This window comes from Coregonus lavaretus (genome assembly GCF_964263955.1).
Source record: "Coregonus lavaretus genome assembly, chromosome: 36".
NCBI classification, from domain to species: Eukaryota; Metazoa; Chordata; class Actinopteri; order Salmoniformes; family Salmonidae; genus Coregonus; species Coregonus lavaretus.
In genome coordinates, this window is record NC_140023.1 from 16,471,563 (window position 1) to 16,490,263 (window position 18,701).

The following is an 18,701-nucleotide window of genomic DNA, read 5'->3' on the forward strand; positions in this document are numbered from 1 at the left end:
CCAAACCTCTCTCCCACACCTCAACCCTCACTACTAAGGGTACAGAGGGGACCCAGGGGCCACGGAAGCCCCTAGCGGAGGCCCTCTCATTCGTCCACTAGCACGCGGCCCAAATGGGAGCCACATGTGCCAGGTTACTGCGTAATTCCAATGAGGGGTTTCTTCCGGAGGTGGGGCACCCCTGACCCCTGCAGACAGCCCCCAGAGGCCCTGTAGCAGGCAGACACCCATGTGCAGTGTGTTCTCACTCAGTACCTGGCCCTGCACCTCACCTCAGCGCTGCCCCAGACCTCCAGGACCATGCAAGGTGCTCTACAGAAGCACTGATCATTAGGTATTCTAACAGCAGCCACTTGATTCACTCCCCAGATCTTGAACATCTATAAAATGTTGCTTGACTAAAGAAGATTAAATAACATTCTGAGCGGAGATGGGGTGTGTGATAGCATATATTCCCTTTAGGATTTTTGATGGATTGTTGATGCAAGATTAATGACTTCCCATCTGGAACTGTTGGCCGTCTGTAAGCCCTAAAAATGTCCGTCTGTAAGCCCTAGAACTCCTCCATAGAGATAACATACTCCTCTGTGGACAAACAATGGCCAGTGGCTTTGGGAAATGTCAAGAGTTCCTGTTCCGTCCGACCAGTCATTAGTGCTGTGTCCTTTGCTGAAACAGCACGGACAAAAGAGCTATTGATTTATGTTCCCGTAGCTCACTGAAAACAAAACACTCAATATTGGAGGAAATGTTCCTTTGGCAATATTGAATGCTGTATCGGACATCCTTATGGCTTTGTTGGTTGCTCAAGACGCTAAGCCTAAGGGGAAAATATTTTTTCATTCAACTTAGCCACCAGCTGAATAAATAACTTACATAGATGAATCCATGGCATGCCTTCTTACAAGACCTGTCTTTGCATGCATTTACATACTGATTGAAACAAATTGATTTTATGGTATGTTCTTTAATGTTGATGAGAATCTACAGTATATTATAGATAATGAATACCTTAAACTTAAACTGCTATGGTTTATGATTCATCCTCAACTTAAATAAGCATGTTATCAGTTCTTTAACCTGTTCAACTCTGACGCCTTCTGGTGGCATTTTTTAAATAATACATAATATTGTATACTACCCTCATAAAGTACAATTCGGTTTAAAAATTATAAGTCCTACAAACACATGCTTAGAGTACTGTTAGAAAGTTAAGAAATGTGGGATTCTGATAATGGTGTCAGACACAATGTGACTATTACAGAGCCTGAGATACAGCAGCCCCGATTGTTAAATGTTGGGGAATAAGAGATTTGAAAGTCTAGGTTTGACATAAATACCAATTACCAATTACAATTACTGTTCGAAAAGGCTGTAGCTTTGAAATTATATGTCACTTTCTATTTTTGGACAATCTTTTATTTTTTTAGGGGGGGGACAGAACAACTGCTCAGAGTTAAACAGGTTAAAATCAACTAGGTCTATCAAACCAAATGACATTTATTATTTTGTTGTGGAATGATGTGTTTTGTTTTATTTTGTGCCTGCCTGTTATAACTGAACCTGCCAAAATACAATGAGCACCCAAAAAACAATTTTTAAGATACAGTATTAGTTAAAATCCAAATACTCTGCAATTAGAAAGTAAAATAATGACATAATACTGTAGAAAACTGTCCACCAAAAATTGGCTCTTTTGACCATTTTATTCTGGCCTGGCTCAGTGTGATGTGAACTATCTCTGTAATAATGTCAAGTTCACTTTCTATTTTATATCCATTTCTCTCACCCCTTTTCAGGGTCCACCCGGACGATCAGGCTTTCCGGTAACTGTCTTTTAACTTGTGTCCATCTGACGGTCTGTCTGTGTTTTGAGATCTCTCTGATTTCTCTACTGAGAAGTTGTTTTTGTCCCAGGATAATAATCTCAATTCAGTGAATGATCATTGGAAAAACACACATAGTGGACAATAAACCCAGGAGTTTGATGACTTGAAATTCATTCATCTCTATTTACTGTGATTGACAACTTCTCAGCTAAGATACCTCAGAGATATCTGCTCAACAGAGAGACTGAGTGCATTATATTCGCAGTTTATACACTCCTTTGAGTGAGTTTGAATGCCTTTATAGACATACGGTGTATTCAATAAGATTTACAGTAGTCTTTACTTTTACTACGTTTAGATTGGACATATAATATGCCCCTTTTCATGAACAGTCCATTAGAAACCCAATTGTATAAGAATGAGAGACCTCCACAGAGCGTCCCAGACATAAGTACAGTAGTTTTGGTATCACCTCAGACCCTCTTTTGCCTAGCTCTTTGCTTACTGTGTCCCTGTCAGCTTCCTGGTTACCCAGCTTTAACATGACTAACTCCTAACCAGCCAAATCCACATGGTCTCCATCATAACATGGCAACAGGAGGCCATCTTAGATATGACCTTTGACCCAGCTGCCAGTTCCAACCTGTGAACCCTCCTCAGCCCTTTCAGGCTCACTGGTGAAACAGGCCCATAAAACAGTCTGGTTGAATAGACCGCTCACAGGGCAAGCTTTTCAAGGGAGATGGTTTTGTCAAAGTTCGGATGTGATCCCGTCCAGGTTTTTTGATTGATGATGCTGTCAAAGAACTGGTAATTATATCAGAAGTGCTCTCTTCTCTTCTTGGGAAGGATGTGGTTTTGGAGGGGGAACATGTCTGCATTCAAATCAGTAATTTCTCCCCTTTTACCATAGAGTGTTGTATATCAGATTTGAGCTTTGAACAAAAGAGAAAAACCACCTTGCATGATATATGAACTCTAAGCGCTTTTTCCTTTCATGATTTATCAAAGGATGTGAGCTCCATACAGTCCTGTCACACTGACACTTCACTCTTTTCTACTTCAAGCCTGCTGTATATTCATGTGATCTATTGGCACATTTCACAATACCTTCACATAATTATCACATTAAGATGTGTGTTTACTATCATAATACTTTTAAGCCCTATACATCCTCCGTCAGTCATGCCTCATCTAAAGTAATGCAGGGGTGTGAGTGTGTATATGTTGAAGCAGAAGCCGTGCTAGCGGTGGTGAGAGGAGCCGTTATGACTGTGGGAGTGTACTGGACCCGAGTCTATAGTCCAGCTGAGTCTCATTACTCCTCTTAAAGGAAAAGTCCACCCCAAAACTATATTTTGGTATTTGTTTCATTCATCCATTGTTGACATAGTCCCAAAATGTTTTGCTTGTCAGCAATCAAATTTTCAAGATATATAACTTTCAAAATACAGAAACTATCCCCGTATGATGGATTTTGCATCATATGATGCTGCGTTTTGCATCATATTATGCATTTTGCATCATATGGGGATGATTTATGTATTTTGAAAGTTACATACTGTATCTTGAAAACTTGATTGCTGACTGCAAAACATTTTGGGACTATGTCAACAATGGATGAATGAAACAAATACCAAAATATAGTTTTTGGGTGGAATCTTCCTTTAATACACCTGAGAGGCCTCCACACTGCACCACTGAGGCCCTGTGTAAATCCTCCTGTCCTGAATCCTGACTGTACTGTGTGGGTGGGTGTAGGGGGAGGTGTGTGTGTGTGTGTGTGTGTGGATGTGTGTTCGGAGGGGGGTCAGCAGTGTGGTCAGGGACCAGTGAATTTGAGACTGCCACAGCCCCAGCAACTCTATAGCCCAGACTGGGAGTGACAGGTGCTGCAGAGGGAGAGAGATAGGGAACAGGGAGGGAAAGTGGTCCCCTCAACTCTTATCTTTTTTTAGGGTAAAATACTTCAACAATACAAGGAATACACATTGAGGAATAGGGTGGGGAGCGATCAGATTTCTGTCTGAGATCTCTTGGAATGCTGCCTAGCACAATAACAGACTTGGCCCTGTGCGGGATAGAGGTTAGAGAGCCGGCTGTTCATCTGATGCTCGGAAATCAACAGTTTGAGTGAACGCAGCATTAAGTGACCATAGGAAAAGGTTTGTCTCACTTTTGCACGTTCTACTCCTTATAAAGGCATAATACTGAATATGGGGGAATTTTGAGCAGTTATGATATTGCAAGGCCTTGTCTTGAATCAGGACCTTGGACAGGGCATGTAGAGCCCTGCCTTAAACCAGCATATCTCTAGAGACCTGATAGCATTGCTCCAGTATTGGGATCATTGTTTTTAATCACAGCGAGCTGTAGCTGTTTGTTTTTGTGTAATTAGGCAACGCTGTCTCTTTATTTCATCAAAATAGCCATCACCTTTTTAAGCAGTGGGACTCACTGAAAGATAGTCAGCTTGATATTGATGAACACCCATGTTAAGTTATTAATTAGGTCCATACTATATTGAGGAGGTTGTAGCGAGAGTGGAAGTCCAACCCAGGCCTCTCCATCCAACACCTCTCACAAATTCAGGTATCCAGCACATGTTGCGTTGCTGTGCGTTGGAATGACTTATGGGGCTAGCCTCAACCTGGAACTTGTTTCCATAACACGTCATTGGAGTGAGTCGTCAAAAAGCTGTCATCGCCAGCCTACTCCAGGATGCACTGCCCCTGCCTGTCATGGGAGTGAGGGGTGAGTTGCTCCTATTAAGAGGCTTTAGGAATGAACACCTTTGCATAATAAATCATTTCAGCGCGTCCTGAGTTTATGGTCATTTAGAATAGTGTGAACAAAGGTTATGCATGGCAGATGGACAAGGGCATGACTTGGGGGAGGAAGGTCATTATGAACTGTCACGTCCACTGGTGATGTTTACAGTGTTGCAAACAAAAAAATAGCTGTTAAACCCAATGTGTCCCAAAATGGTCATGATACAGTATTTACGACTTCCACCCAGATGTCTTGTAACCCTCTATGGGAGAAATAAGAAAAAAGGGGCAATATGTTCCAGCAATTTATTTAGTTATACATGAGGAGCTAGAGAGTTCTTTAGTTGTCACATAGGGAATGTCACTGTTAGTTGTGGTCAGCTGGCAAATCTCATCTCTGACAAGTATCTGATGTGTAAGCATTAAGTGAAACTAATACAGTATATTAGTTAGTTCTGACATAATGTTTACCTTTATGAACTATTTGTTTCAAATAATCCCTCATGAGGCTTGTTCTCTGACCACCATTGGTTCTCTGCTGCACTGACTTCTTTCAAGGTCTGGCATACTGTGGCTAGCCATGGGCCTTGAGGGAACCTACAGTTCTGGGCACGGCTGCATCAAAATTGTTCAACCTACTATAATGTTTAGGAATATTTCCAAACCTACACAGTGGCTTAACTTTACCAGAGTTTACCTACAGAGCCCAACAGTCTGCCATCAATTTAAACACAAATACATACTGTAATCTGTGTTTGCTGAAAACAGCATAATATTACATTTTGATGGCATGACATAATGAAATCTCACTATAAGTTGGTCAAGTTAACCTGTTGGCTGGGACTGTAGTAATGCTGGAGCATATCATAATTGTTTACCCCTTTCCTCTTGACTTTGCGTTGCTTATTAGGGTGACAAAGGAACAATGGGAATTCCTGGAAGATTGGTGAGTGAGAATGTGCAACCAAGTAGTGTGTAGAAACAAATAGAGGACACTGAGTAATCACTTAAGTAGCATGTCTTGAGAATTTTAAAGAAAAGACTGAAGAGAAAGGGCACCAATGGTCAGGTTATAACCAGATCAAGGTTTTTCTGACATTCTTTGTTCATTAATATGTTTATTTATTTATGCATATGTAATTATTATGAAGTTTAATATTGCCCATTGCAGATTGCAACCCTTGGTGCCCCTTCATCAATGATAAAACGGAGGTATCACAGTGTATCAAGATATATGAGGAATGGGTTTGGTATAGTTTGACATTGCATTCGGAATGTATTCAGATCCTTTGACTTTTCCACATTTTGTTACGTTACAGCCTTATTCTAAAATTGATTAAATTGTTTTTTTTCCCCCTCATCAATCTACACACAATACCCCACAATGACAAAGCAAAAACAGGTTTTTACACATTTTTGCAAATGTATTAAAAATAAATAACTGAAATATTACATTTACATAAGTATTCAGACCCTTTACTCAGTACTTTGTTGAAGCACCATTGACAGCGTTTACAGCCTTGAGTCTTCTTGGGTATGACGCTACAAGCTTGGCACACTTGTATTTGGGGAGTTTCTCCCATTCTTCTCTGCAGCTCCTCTCAAGCTCTGTCAGGTTGGATGGGGAGCGTCGCTGCACAGCTATTTTCAGGTCTCTCCAGAGATGTTTGATCGGGTTCAAGTCCGGGCTCTGGCTGGGCCACTCAAGGACATTCAGAGACTTGTCCCGAAGCCACTCCTGCATTGTCTTGGCTGTGTGCTTAGGGTCGTTGTCCTGTTGGAAGGTGAACCTTCACCCAAGTCTGAGGTCCTGAGCGCTCTGGAGCAGGTTTTCATCAAGGATCTCTCTGTACTTTGCTCCGTTCATCTTTCCCTCGATCCTGACTAGTCTCCCAGTCCCTGCCGCTAAAAAACATCCCCACAGCATGATGCTGCCACCACCATGCTTCACCGTAGGGATGGTGCCAGGTTTCCTCCAGACGTGACGCTTGGCATTCAGGCCAAAGAGTTCAATATTGGTTTTATCAGACCAGAGAATCCTGATTGGTGGAGTGCTGCAGAGATGGTTGTCCTTCTGGAAGGTCCTCCCATCTTCACTGAGGAACTATGGAGCTGTGTCAGAGTGACCATCGGGTTATTGGTCACCTCCCTGACCAAGGCCCTTCTCCCCTGATTGCTTAGTTTGGCCGGGCAGCCAGCTCTAGGAAGAGTCTTGGTGGTTCCAAACTTCTTCCATTTAAGAATGATGGAGGCCACTGTATTCTTGGGGACCTTCAATGCTGCAGAACTTTTTTGGTACCCTTCCCCTGATCTGTGCCTCGACACAATCCTGTCTCGGAGCTCTACGGGCAATTCCTTCGACCTCATGGCTTGGTTTTTCCTCTGACATGCACTGTTAACTGTTGGACCTTATATAGACAGGTGTGTGCCTTTCCAAATCATGTCCAATCAATTGACTTTACCACAGGTGGACTCCAATCAAGTTTTAGAAACATCTCAAGGATGATCAATGGAAACAGGATGCACCTGAGCTCAATTTCCAGTCTCATAGCAAAGGGTCTGAATACTTATGTAAATAAGGTATTTCTGTTTTTATTTGTAATACATTTGCAAAACTTTCTAAAAACCTGTTTTTGCTTTGTCATTATTGGGTATTGTGTGTAGCTTGATGAGGAATGTTTTGTATTTCATCCATTTTAGAATAAGGCTTTAAGGTAACAAAATGTGGAAAAAGGGACGGGCTCTGAATACTTTCCCAATGCACTGTATGTACAGTAGTTGTACTGTAACTTGGCATGTTTGCATGATGCTGACAATTCAACTTCACAAACAAGGCTCTTACATGCGGTGATGGCATTTATAGATTGCTCATAACACCTAATATTTGCATGGAGCTGATCTTGTTAGCTGCATACAAACATGCCAAATCACTGAAATGTCTTAGAAATGTCAAAAAGACACCGATCTGAAAATGCTCTGTTGTTTTGTAAAGCATCATCCAATATTCAATTACTCCCCCCTCCCCTCCCACCCTCTTTCACACTTGTAGCTTTCAATTTGTTCATTCATTTATTAGAACACAATGATTTTGCTTTAAAATGTGTTTGTATTTGTTTTATGCCAATTGTTTATTTTAATTTTTGTAGGTATTAGAAACGCAACTTCCCCATATTTATTATCTGTTTCTTTTTTGACTTGATACTGAATATATTCTAATGTTTTTATGATTCCATGTGTATTTTGTAGTTTTCAGAAAGCCTTTAGGGAAAGGTTCAAATGAAATGCTACTTGTTTACCAGATTTGGAATTGCCAGGAGACATTCTTTATTTTAAAGATGAGGAAAACAGGTTGCACTGACATGTTGCACACAGGCTTTTAGTTTTCTCATTTATTTAGATTTGTGTATTTTGGATACGGCCATATTTCAAGGCAATTTTACCACCACAACATATAGATAGATAACAGCACCTCGGCTCTCTCTGTTTTTCTCAGTCGTCTCAGTCGTCAGTGAATTTGTACAAATCCGACTCCTGTTTGTGGGCTTGAAATTCTGGCTTTAAAAACACTCCCTCCTTCCCCAACGTGGGGCTTTCTGCAGTGTCGATCCAACTGTGAGGCCCATGCAGAGCACTCAATATTTCACACAGTGTAGAGGAGTTAAACTACTTTGTGGTCCTCAAGTACCTCCTCAAAGGAAGTCCTTTTTTCTGGCTTATCCCTCGCTCCCAGGCTCGCTGCCTCTCCCCTCCCTTCAGTCACTACTACTTCTGTGAGAAAGTATGTCTCGACACTAGACAGCTCCCCGTGGCCCTAGACTTCAGCCCAGCCTCCCCCCCCCCCCCCCCCCCCCCCCCCCCCCCCCCCCCATTCCCTTCCCTTCCTCTCCCCGTGACCACTTCTGAGGCTGATGCATGCCCTGTGTCTCTCTGTGCCTGTCTAACCCCGGTTCCTCTCTCTCTGTGTCTCTCTCCTCCTTCACACTTTGCATGCGACTGTGTCTGCTGTGACTGACCAGGGGTTAAAAGGATACGCAGGGGAGAAGGTAAGTGTATAGGGACGTCAGTAGGAACAGCCACCCTCCAAAGCCTGTAGGAGAGAAGGCAGGGAGAGAGGCTTCAGCAGTCTTAGTGGGTGGTGGTGCTGGGAGTGGTTAGAAGCACACACTTGTTCACTGTACAGTAGTGTTTGGAGGTTACAGTTGATTTATTTCAAGGGCCCTGGGTCTGTATTTTTAAAGGGTGTTAGAGTCACATTCTGAAAACCATTTCCCACACTGGTTGGATTACCTGTGTTTTTTCTCTCAATGAAACAGAATAGCAAAGAATTGTCACATAAGAGTCTCAGAGTTCTAACTTAAGGCTCCCTCTAGAAAGTTTATGACATTTATGGAGATCATGGTATAAGCAGATTCCACTATAGGTTTCAGAACCCTATGACTTGAAATTATATACAATGATGACAAATCTGCGTTGGTGGTGGTGCATTGCATCACCATGACATCTTATTTCCATCTCGAAGATCTCGATATGTGTTCACTTCCTCGGATGGCCTATAGTAATCTGACCATGGAGACGTTTCCAGTCCACTAAATGGCCACAGTTGCGAAAGCGATCAGATCTATCCACAAAGCAACCGCTTTGTGGATTCACTTTCATCAAACTTGAGGTGATTTGTGATGTGCAGAGTTGAATGTGCGGCTAGAGGAGAAACATGCATTGCATTCTTCACTGTCATACTGTAGAGAGTAGCAAGCTAGCCAAACAACTCCAATATGGTGTAGTATTGTGGCCCGTTTCCCTGTGTGTGGTTAGCTCTGGCTGCTAGGAGAGAGGATGAGGAAACACAGGGGTTGGACAGTGAGGCTTGGCTGAAGATCTTAATTAAATATGAAAACATCCTCTCCAGAACAGACACAAGGGGAACTGGCAAAGCCCAGCTCTGGTTGGGCAGCTTTTGTATCCTTCTCTTAAAACATTAAAACAGATTAGTTCTGTGGGTTTGTGTGGTGTGTCGTAATGTATGGGGCAAGTGACTGGCAGAAATACCAGAGAAAAGGAAAACAATGATGAATTGGTTAAGCAGAGAGAGAACCACATGGCCACTTTATGGGTATGGGAAGATGACTTTATGGGTATGGGAAGATTTCATATTGGAGGAAATTAAATCTCAAAGGCTGTCTCTGTCCTTGGTAATTCATAGGCCTGGGTTGTAAATTTGTGTATTTTTGGGGGGTGGTTTCTGGTCTTGAGGTTGACCCTTTCCAACACCATTTATCTGACCGCTCTAGAAGGGCATCTGTAGATTTTTACTTGTCCAGTTTGGTGAATCTCTGTACGATGGGAGTAACTATAGACCTCTGCACTGTAGCAAACCATTTTTCTTAGTGGTTTGCCTTTTGACCACTGTGAGGCACAGGCACCATCAATCTATCTTCTCCAGTAGTGCTGCGAGTCGACAAACACACCTAACCAGAGTGTGAAAACAAATTCCTCCCCTCCCAGCAGGCATTTGTTGAGAAACATTCAAATCACCTGCATTTATGATGGATGGTTGGGCCATTAAAGATGTCTCAGTGATAGGGTTTCTGGGGAGAATGCTAATTAGGGAAAGTGCTGGAAACCCGAGCCGGCCCTGTCTGGCCCCAATGGGTTCTGAGATTTTACTGGGAGGGTCCGTAGGTCTGTATGGATGGGGCTGACAATGCAAATCACCCACTTTGAGCCAGAGGAGCCCAGAGGGGTTTCCCCTGTTTATACAGCAGTGCTGCTGACCGTCTGAGCACTGCTGTCAAGGTTTAAAGTATGGCTCTGAAATGAGAACTTTTGACATTGCTGAACATTTATAGAAATAAGAACGCTTTTGCTCTTAGGCTTGTTTGCTTAAAATGTGGGAAAGATGAAGTATGTGTAGGAACTACACTTGCTGTATGTGTTACAGATGGTATTTTTGAAATAGTTTCCATTTACATTACATTACATTTACGTAATTTAGCAGACACTCTTATCCAGAGCGACTTACAAATAGGTGCATTCACCTTATAGCCAGTGGGATCACCACTTCACAATGTTTATTTATTTTTATTTTTTGGGGGTTTGGGTTGGGGTAAGGGGGGGGTAGAAGGATTACTTTATCCGATACCTCATTTACCATTGTATTCATGTAGAGTACAGTACATATTATACAAAATTACTAAGGAGAACATCTGGTGAGCTGGCTAGGACTTTGAGAGAGGTGGATTATACCGTTATTTTGTTCCACTGTTCGTACATCTTCTCACTATCTGTCTATCTGTCCATAGGGAGCGCCAGGGGAGCCAGGCCTTTCTATCATTGGGCCACGGGGACCTCCTGTAAGTGTCTTCACTTCTTCCTAAAACGAATAATAATGTGCATAACCTGTACTGTTCACTGCTGCTTTCAATTCTCCTTTGTACTAAGCCGTAAGTCTTCAGTTCAATGACTCATGACCTGCCACTCAGAATAAGCCTGGCATGATTGTAATGTCATGAATTTGTCAACAGTTATAGAAGAATATACAGTACCAGTCAAAAGCTTGGACACACCTACTCATTCAAGAGTTTTTCTTTATTTTTGCTATTTTCTACATTGTAGAATAATAGTGAAGACATCAAAACTATGAAATAACACCTATGGAATCATGTAGTAACCAAAAAAGTGTCTTCACTATATATATATTTTATATTTGAGATTCTTCAAAGTAGCCACCCTTTGCCTTGATGACAGCTTTACACATTCTTGGAATTCTCTCAACCAGCTTCACCTGGAATGCTTTTCCAACAGTCTTGAAGGAGTTCCCACATATGCTGAGCACTTGTTGGCTGCTTTTCCTTCACTATGTTGTCCAACTCATCCCAAACCATCTCAATTGGGTTAAGGTCGGGTGATTTTGGAGGCCAGGTCATCTGATGCAGCATTCCATCACTCTCCCTCTTGGACAAATAGCCCTTACATAGCCTGGAGGTGTGTTGGGTCATTGTCCTGTTGAAAAACAAATGATAGTCCCACTAAGCGCAAACCAGATGGGATGGCGTATCGCTACAGAATGCTGTGGTAGCCATGCTGGTTAAGTGTGTCATGAATTCTAAATAAATCACAGACAGTGTAACCAGCAAAGCACCCCCACACCATCACACCTCCTCCTCCATGCTTCACAGTGGGAACCACACATGCAGAGATCATCCATTCACCTACTCTGCGTCTCAAAAATCTCAAATTTGAACTCACCAGACCAAAGGACAGATTTCCACCGGTCTAATGTCCATTGCTCATGTTTCTTGGCCCAAGCAAGTATTTTCTTCTTATTGGTGTCCTTTAGTAGTGGTTTCTTTGCAGCAATTTGACCATGAAGGCCTGATTCACGCAGTCTCCTCTGAACAGTTGATGTTGAGATGTGTCTATTACTTGAACTCTGTGAAGCATTTATTTGGGCTGCAATTTCTGAGGCTGGTAACTCTAATGAATTTATCCTCTGCAGCAGAGGTAACTCTGGGTCTTCCTTTCCTGTGGCAGTCCTCATGAGAGCCAGTTTTATCATTGCGCTTGATGGTTTTTGCGACTGCACTTGAAGAAACTTTAAAAGTTCTTAAAGTAATGATGGACTGTCATTTCTCTTTGCTTATTTGAGCTGTTCTTGCCATAATATGGACAAATAGGGCTATCTTCTGTATACCACCCCTACCTTGTCACAACACAACTGATTGGCTCAAACGCATTAAGAAGGAATGAAATTCCACTAATTAACTTTTAACAAGGCACACATTCTCCAGCAGTCAGACCAGTACCTTACGAACCAGGGACACATGCTCGGCGCGCATAGCGGAATACACCAGGATGTCATCGATGTAGACCACCACACCGCGACCATGCATGTCCCGAAACACCTCATTCACAAAGGACTGGAAAACGGATGGAGCATTCATCAAACCGTAGGGCATCACCAGGTATTCATAATGCCCGAGGTTGTGCTGAATGCTGTTTTCCACTCATCCCCTTCCCGAATACGCACCAGGTTGTAGGCACTCCTGAGATCTAATTTGGTGAAGAAGCGGGCCCCATGCATTGACTCAATCACTGAAGGAATGAGGGGAAGAGGATAACTAAATCGTATCGTCACCTTGTTCAGTGGTCGATAATCAATGTACGAGCGTAAACCGCCATCTTTCTTCTTCACAAAGAAGAAACTCGAGGAAGCAGGTGAAGAGGATGGACGTATATACCCTGGCCCAGGGACTCGGTGACGTATGTCTCCATAGCCTCCATTTCAGCCTGTGACAGGGGATACACATGACTCCTGGGGGTACAGCGTCTACCCGAAGGTTTATCGCGCAATCCCCCTCCCGATGAGGTGGTAATTTAGTCGCCTGCGTCTTGGAAAACGCGAGCGCCAGATCATGGTATTTGGGGGGGAATGCGTACGGTGGGGGTACCGTCTGGACTTTCCACCGTTGTTGCACCAACGGAAACACCTAGACACCTACCCGGACACTCTCGCGACCACACCGTAAGAACCCTCTGCGGCCATGAGAAATTGGGGTTGTGAAGGGCTAACCACGGGATACCTAATACTACAGGGTAAGCAGGAGATTCAATAATCAAAAAGGTGATCTGCTCAAAATGAGTCTCCTGGGTGATCATGTTGACTGGTACAGTAACCTCCTTAACTAACCCGGACCCTAATGGTCGACTATCAAGGGCTCTGATGGGGAGTGGAATGGATAGGGGAACCAATGAAATGCCTTGACGGCGTGCAAATGCCCTGTCCATAAAGTTCCCAGCTGCGCCTGAATCGACTAGCGCCTTATACTGGGGAACTACCATGTGATCGGGAAAGGAGATAGATAGGGTATAGTGCGCCGCAAAGGGCTCTGAACAAGTGTGGATGTTTGATACCTGGGGTGATGCGTGAGTGCCCTGCCTACCGCCTCCAGACCCAAAAGAACGTTGACCGCGACGTGAGGTGTATTGTCCCTTCGTGCCACCAGAGTGGCACTGTTGCTGTCCTCCTCCGCTCTCTCGACTGGCGGCTCCACCCAGCTTCATCTGCTCGGGATCCGAGTCGTCCGGGGTGGGAATGGGCAGACCCCTACCAGGACGTCCTCTGGCTGCCAGCAGATTGTCCGGCCGGATGGCCATGTCCACCAGTTGGGAGAACGATAGCATGGCATCCCGGCAGGCTAGCTCCCGTCGGATGTCCTCCCGTAGGTGGCACTGGAAATGGTCGATCAGGGCCCGCTCGTTCCACCCAGACCCCCCTGCCAGCGTCCGGAACTCCAGCGCGTAGTCCTGTGCGGTCCTCGTCCCCTGCCTCAGCTGGACCAGCCGCTCGCCCGCCTCTCAACCCTTGGGCGGGTGATCGAAAACCGCCCGAAAGAGGTGAGCGAACTCCCTGTAGTCCTCCAACGCGGTTCCTCCTTCGTTCCACACCGCGCTGGCCCACTCCAGGGCTTTCCCACAGAGGCAGGAAACGAGGACGGATACCTTCTCCCGCTCCAATGGCACCGGCCTGATACTGGAGAAATACAGCTCCAGTTGGAGAAGGAATCCTTTACAGCGCGCTGCCGTCCCATCAAATGCCGGTGGTCGGGATATCTGGATCCCTCCGGGTGCTGGGGTGTAGGTGGCTGTATCCGGTTGGCCAGCTGGTCTCTGCAGATCGGGTCCTCTCCTCTCCAGGCGTTGGACGACCTGAAGAACCCAATCCATCGCTTCCCCCAAGCTGGCCAGCATCGTGGAATGCTCCTGGACCCTTGCCACGACTCCAGGCATGCGGTCTTCTCCTACTGACTCCATATCAGCGGGTGAGTGATTCTGTGGTGAATGATGGATGGAGTCAGGTGCAGGAGTAAAATAACCGGATGCAGATTTATTCCTTCCAGACATACAATGCGCCTACAACGGCAATCGGAACAGGTACAGGGGAAACAATCCTCCCTGACCAAACACAGGCTCAGAAAATACAATAAATGTAATGACACAGGGGAATATCAACCCTGGCAAAATAAATGAGAGAGTATCTCAACCAAGCTACTCTCCCCCCACATAGAACAATCACTCACAAAGACAAGGGGGCAGAGGGAACACTTATACACAGACTCATTAGGGGATGAGCACCAGGTGTGTGTGATTGACAAGACAAGACAAGTGGAGTGATGAGAATGGGAGCGGCAGTAGCAAGTAAGCCGGTGACGACGAACGCCGAAACCTGCCCGAACAAGGAGGGGATGCAGCCTCGGCGGAAGTCATGACACAAATATAAAATATATATTTTTTAACACTTTTTTGCTTACTACATGATTCCATATGTGTTATTTCATAGTTTTTAGGTCTTCACTATTATTCTACAATGTAGAAAATAGTCAACATAAAGAAAAACTCTTGAATGAGTAGGTACTGGTACTGTATATTATGAACCCCAGACTAATGACCATATAGAAAAAATGCCAGAGATTCTACATGTTTGCCTGTCAGGACTTTCCAGAACAAGTTCCTGAGCTAGTCCACTACAGAGCTAATGGAGATTGAAAACTGATAATTACAGGTTGTATGAGAGTACTTTGGCATTTTCTGAGGAAGCCAAAACTTCGATTTGGCTGTAATCTGGATCATTCCGTGTTTCATCAGCATGAGAAGTGAAAACATTCCTCTACCTCTTAAAGTATTCTAGACACCAGAACCCAATGGTCCCTGTAGCTGTATGCACTCACTAACTGTAAGTCGCTCTGGATAAGAGCGTCTGTTAAATGACTAAAATGTCCCTATTGTATTAAATAATTGATGTTTGTGAGATAAAATAAGACTTTATTCTGATTCAACTCCTTTCTTCCCTGTTTCTCTTCTTTTTTATTAGTAGACAGACAAAAGGGTTACTGTGTTGAACCTCAGTTGTGCAATTTCCTTTCTGATTATGCTGTGAAGAATTTGACATGTTTTATTTTGAGGTTTTCTTGTTCCGCCCTGGTTTTTGGACAGCGGGGTTACAGTACCTTGCTGTAGAGCCAATAAACTGGCTACTCAGGAGGACTAGACATCTGTTTTCCCAATTGATAATTAGCTACATACCTGTGTGCCCACTACCCTGGCCGGTAATAAGGGTTTTCTAATGAACACCAGGCTACAGAGGAAGTAAAGTCCAGCAGGAGAGTGAAGGAGCACACAGAGAACCAGTCAAGCAAGGGCACTTAATATGTGATTTCCCACAGCAGGTGAGGTCGACATGAGAGACTCTCTCTTGACCTTAGGAAAGGGTGAGGGAGTTGATTTGGTGGAGAGAAAAGAGTAGAAATTACAGCTTAGGTTAGCCAGGTGGCCCCTCTTATCTTGCCTGACGACTCACCCTGAATTTAATTCCGTTGCTCTATCGATCGCTACAAACATTCAGTCTGAAACTGCCATGCTAGAAGTTGTTTTTGTGGCTTCAAAATGAGGGGCATTGTTCAAAACAAATTAATTAGCAATTGGATCGTCTCTAACCAATCGGAGTATCAAAGTTGATAACATCATCATGTAGGCCGGTTCTGGCCCAACCCATCGGTTTCTGGGACCAATCAGAACAGTCAGAATGTGTTCACATTCTAGAAATCGTCCAGACTCATCAGGGAGAAGAAACATCAGTTGGCCAGAGTGATGTGGATGGGTAGCCTGGCAACCTCTTATCTGCCCGTGTCCTGTACACTGTCATTTCACAGATTAGTATAGACAAGACCTTGTTCTACTGCAACCTGACCATAGGGAAACAAAGGGGAAAGGACCCCTACGGTTGTATCAGATTAGTTCTCTATGTAAATGGAATACATACAATTAGCATATTGAATCATACTGTAGCGTATGTTAAGATATGTTGTCCAGATGAATTAGCCCTTAAAGTTAAATTAAATGCGTAATCGCAATAGCGTTGTATCCTTACTAAATCAAATAAAATCAAAGTTTATTTGTCCCGTACACAGATTAGCAGATATTAAAGGTGCAGCTAAATGCTTGCGTTTCTAGCTCCAACAGTGCAGTAAATGTCTAATACAATACTGATACACAAATAATCCCAAGAAAGAAAGAAAGAATAGAAAATGAAGAAGGAAAAATAAATTAAGAAATATCAGAACGAGCCCGGAATATAAATACATGGTGTGTATGGACAATATATAAGTAGGAAAATGGTATGTACAGTAGTAGTTATATAGGATGAGCTATGTCGAGAATACAGAATGTACAGTGAGCTATAAAGTATTGGAACAGTGACATATTTTTCTTTGTTTTGAAATGATACAATGACCATGAGGTTAAAATGCAGACTGTCAGCTTTAATCTGAGGGTATTTTCATCCATGTCGGGTGAACCGTTTAGAAATTACAGTGCTTCTTGTACATAGTCCCCCCATTTTAGTTGAATGTGGATGCCACCATGATTACGGATAGTCCTGAATGACTGTTATTTATCGAATCACCTAACTATGTTTAATTGTCACTCAATTAAATGAATCATGTAACAATTAACTCATTAGGAATTTGGGGCACCACGGAATAAGTTGTTTAACGAGTTACCATCTCCCAAATTAAACTCTTAGAAGATATATGTTATATAACGATAACAGTCACTTATTAAATAATTACCTCTTATCAGTCTCATTCTGAATGTCGCATAATCCTTGAACCTGCAAGAACCCTAACCTTATTGCTGAATCAGCAATACACAAATTGTCTTAATTATTTATTTACTAACTAACTAACTAACTAAATGTTTTACACAGAATACAAACACACACACACATAGGTTATTGAGAACAGGTCCCTAGTGGACTGGACGAACAATAGCATGAATGCTTGGGTAGAAGGAGGGACAGAATGGAAGGGAGAGACAGAGATTCAAGCTATACCTTGTTACTTTGGAAACTATGCTCACAGTAATCATAATACCTATGCACCCTAATAACTGCTAATTCGGATTGGAAATGCAACATGTATTTACGTGTAGCTGTCCTCGATAGTTGAGTTCATGATGTAGGACTGGTTTGCCCCCCAGAGATCCCAATGTCCTTGGTAGAGTTTCTGGTCGTGGTGGTGGTTAGAATGGGTACTTCAGCGTACCCTGTAGTTCGTAGAGTTGATCTGTTAGAATAGATATTTCAGATGTACCAACGGTTGTCAGAGAGGGATTGTCCTTCCCAAACTCGTGTCTTTAGTGAAAGTTCTCTAGACGACTATACATGCCAGCTGCAGACTGGTAATGCTAAGGTCTAGTGCGTTGTCTTCTTCTTCACCTTGTGTAGAGGTTGAGAGCTTCAGAGTTTCACAATTTTGCCATATTCAGCTCGCACTGCATGGCGGCTGGTCTGTAGAGTGTCAACCATTCCTGGTCTTCTTGGTCTAACCATTTTAAGCCATGTTTGCTTCAGCTTCACGCTTCCTGGTCTAATGTTAATTCAACCATTTGCAACATCCGGTTTACACCGTAATCTGCATGGTCTGAGGTGAATTTCGTCACGAGGGGTATTATACTTGAGTAGAAAAGGGGGCGTTTCATCATGTTTGTGCTCATCTGACTGAGAACAAATCAATATGGAAAACAATCATCTCATCTAGAATGCTAAAATCACATTATCTTCACAAAAGTATTATTATTCATTTTATACAACAATTAGATGCAAACCTCATAACTGGGAAGTGTACGCCCCCAGAGATACAGTTATGTTGTTCCACCGTCTTTAATGACATCACAACATAGTAACGAATTTGACATGATTGTTCTTTAAGTCCCCACCGACCATTTCCCACATTCTTTTAAGTAGGAATATTGTTTCATTATCCACTTTTGGATGTTGGAGTCTTGGCGGGAAGACTTCCTTTTTTCCACAGGGAAATTCCCTCTCCCAATACTGCATGGCACGGAAAATAACGTTTCTGTAAGTAATTTACGACCGGTCATAAAACTGGCCCCCAGGAGAAGGGGTGTTCAAACCTTTGCCTAGCCGGCATCTTTGATCCTCAGCCCATGAGGGCAAGTCATGACAAAAGTGACCAGTGTTCAATGACTCTATGTACATAGGGCAGCAGTCTCTAAGGTGCAGGGTAGAGTACCGGGTGGTAGACGG

General features: G+C 43.3%; 1 protein-coding gene across 1 annotated transcript in view; it reads left to right on the forward strand.

Annotated features, from left to right (window-relative positions):
- Nucleotides 1-18,701, forward strand: part of col13a1 (collagen, type XIII, alpha 1) — a 121,349-nt gene that overhangs the window by 55,868 nt on the left and 46,780 nt on the right. The window contains exons 4-7 of the mRNA XM_084153539.1: nt 1,800-1,826; nt 5,511-5,546; nt 8,617-8,643; nt 10,900-10,950. Coding sequence (XP_084009665.1) covers nt 1,800-1,826; nt 5,511-5,546; nt 8,617-8,643; nt 10,900-10,950 — 141 coding nt within the window. The remainder of the gene's footprint in view (nt 1-1,799; nt 1,827-5,510; nt 5,547-8,616; nt 8,644-10,899; nt 10,951-18,701) is intronic.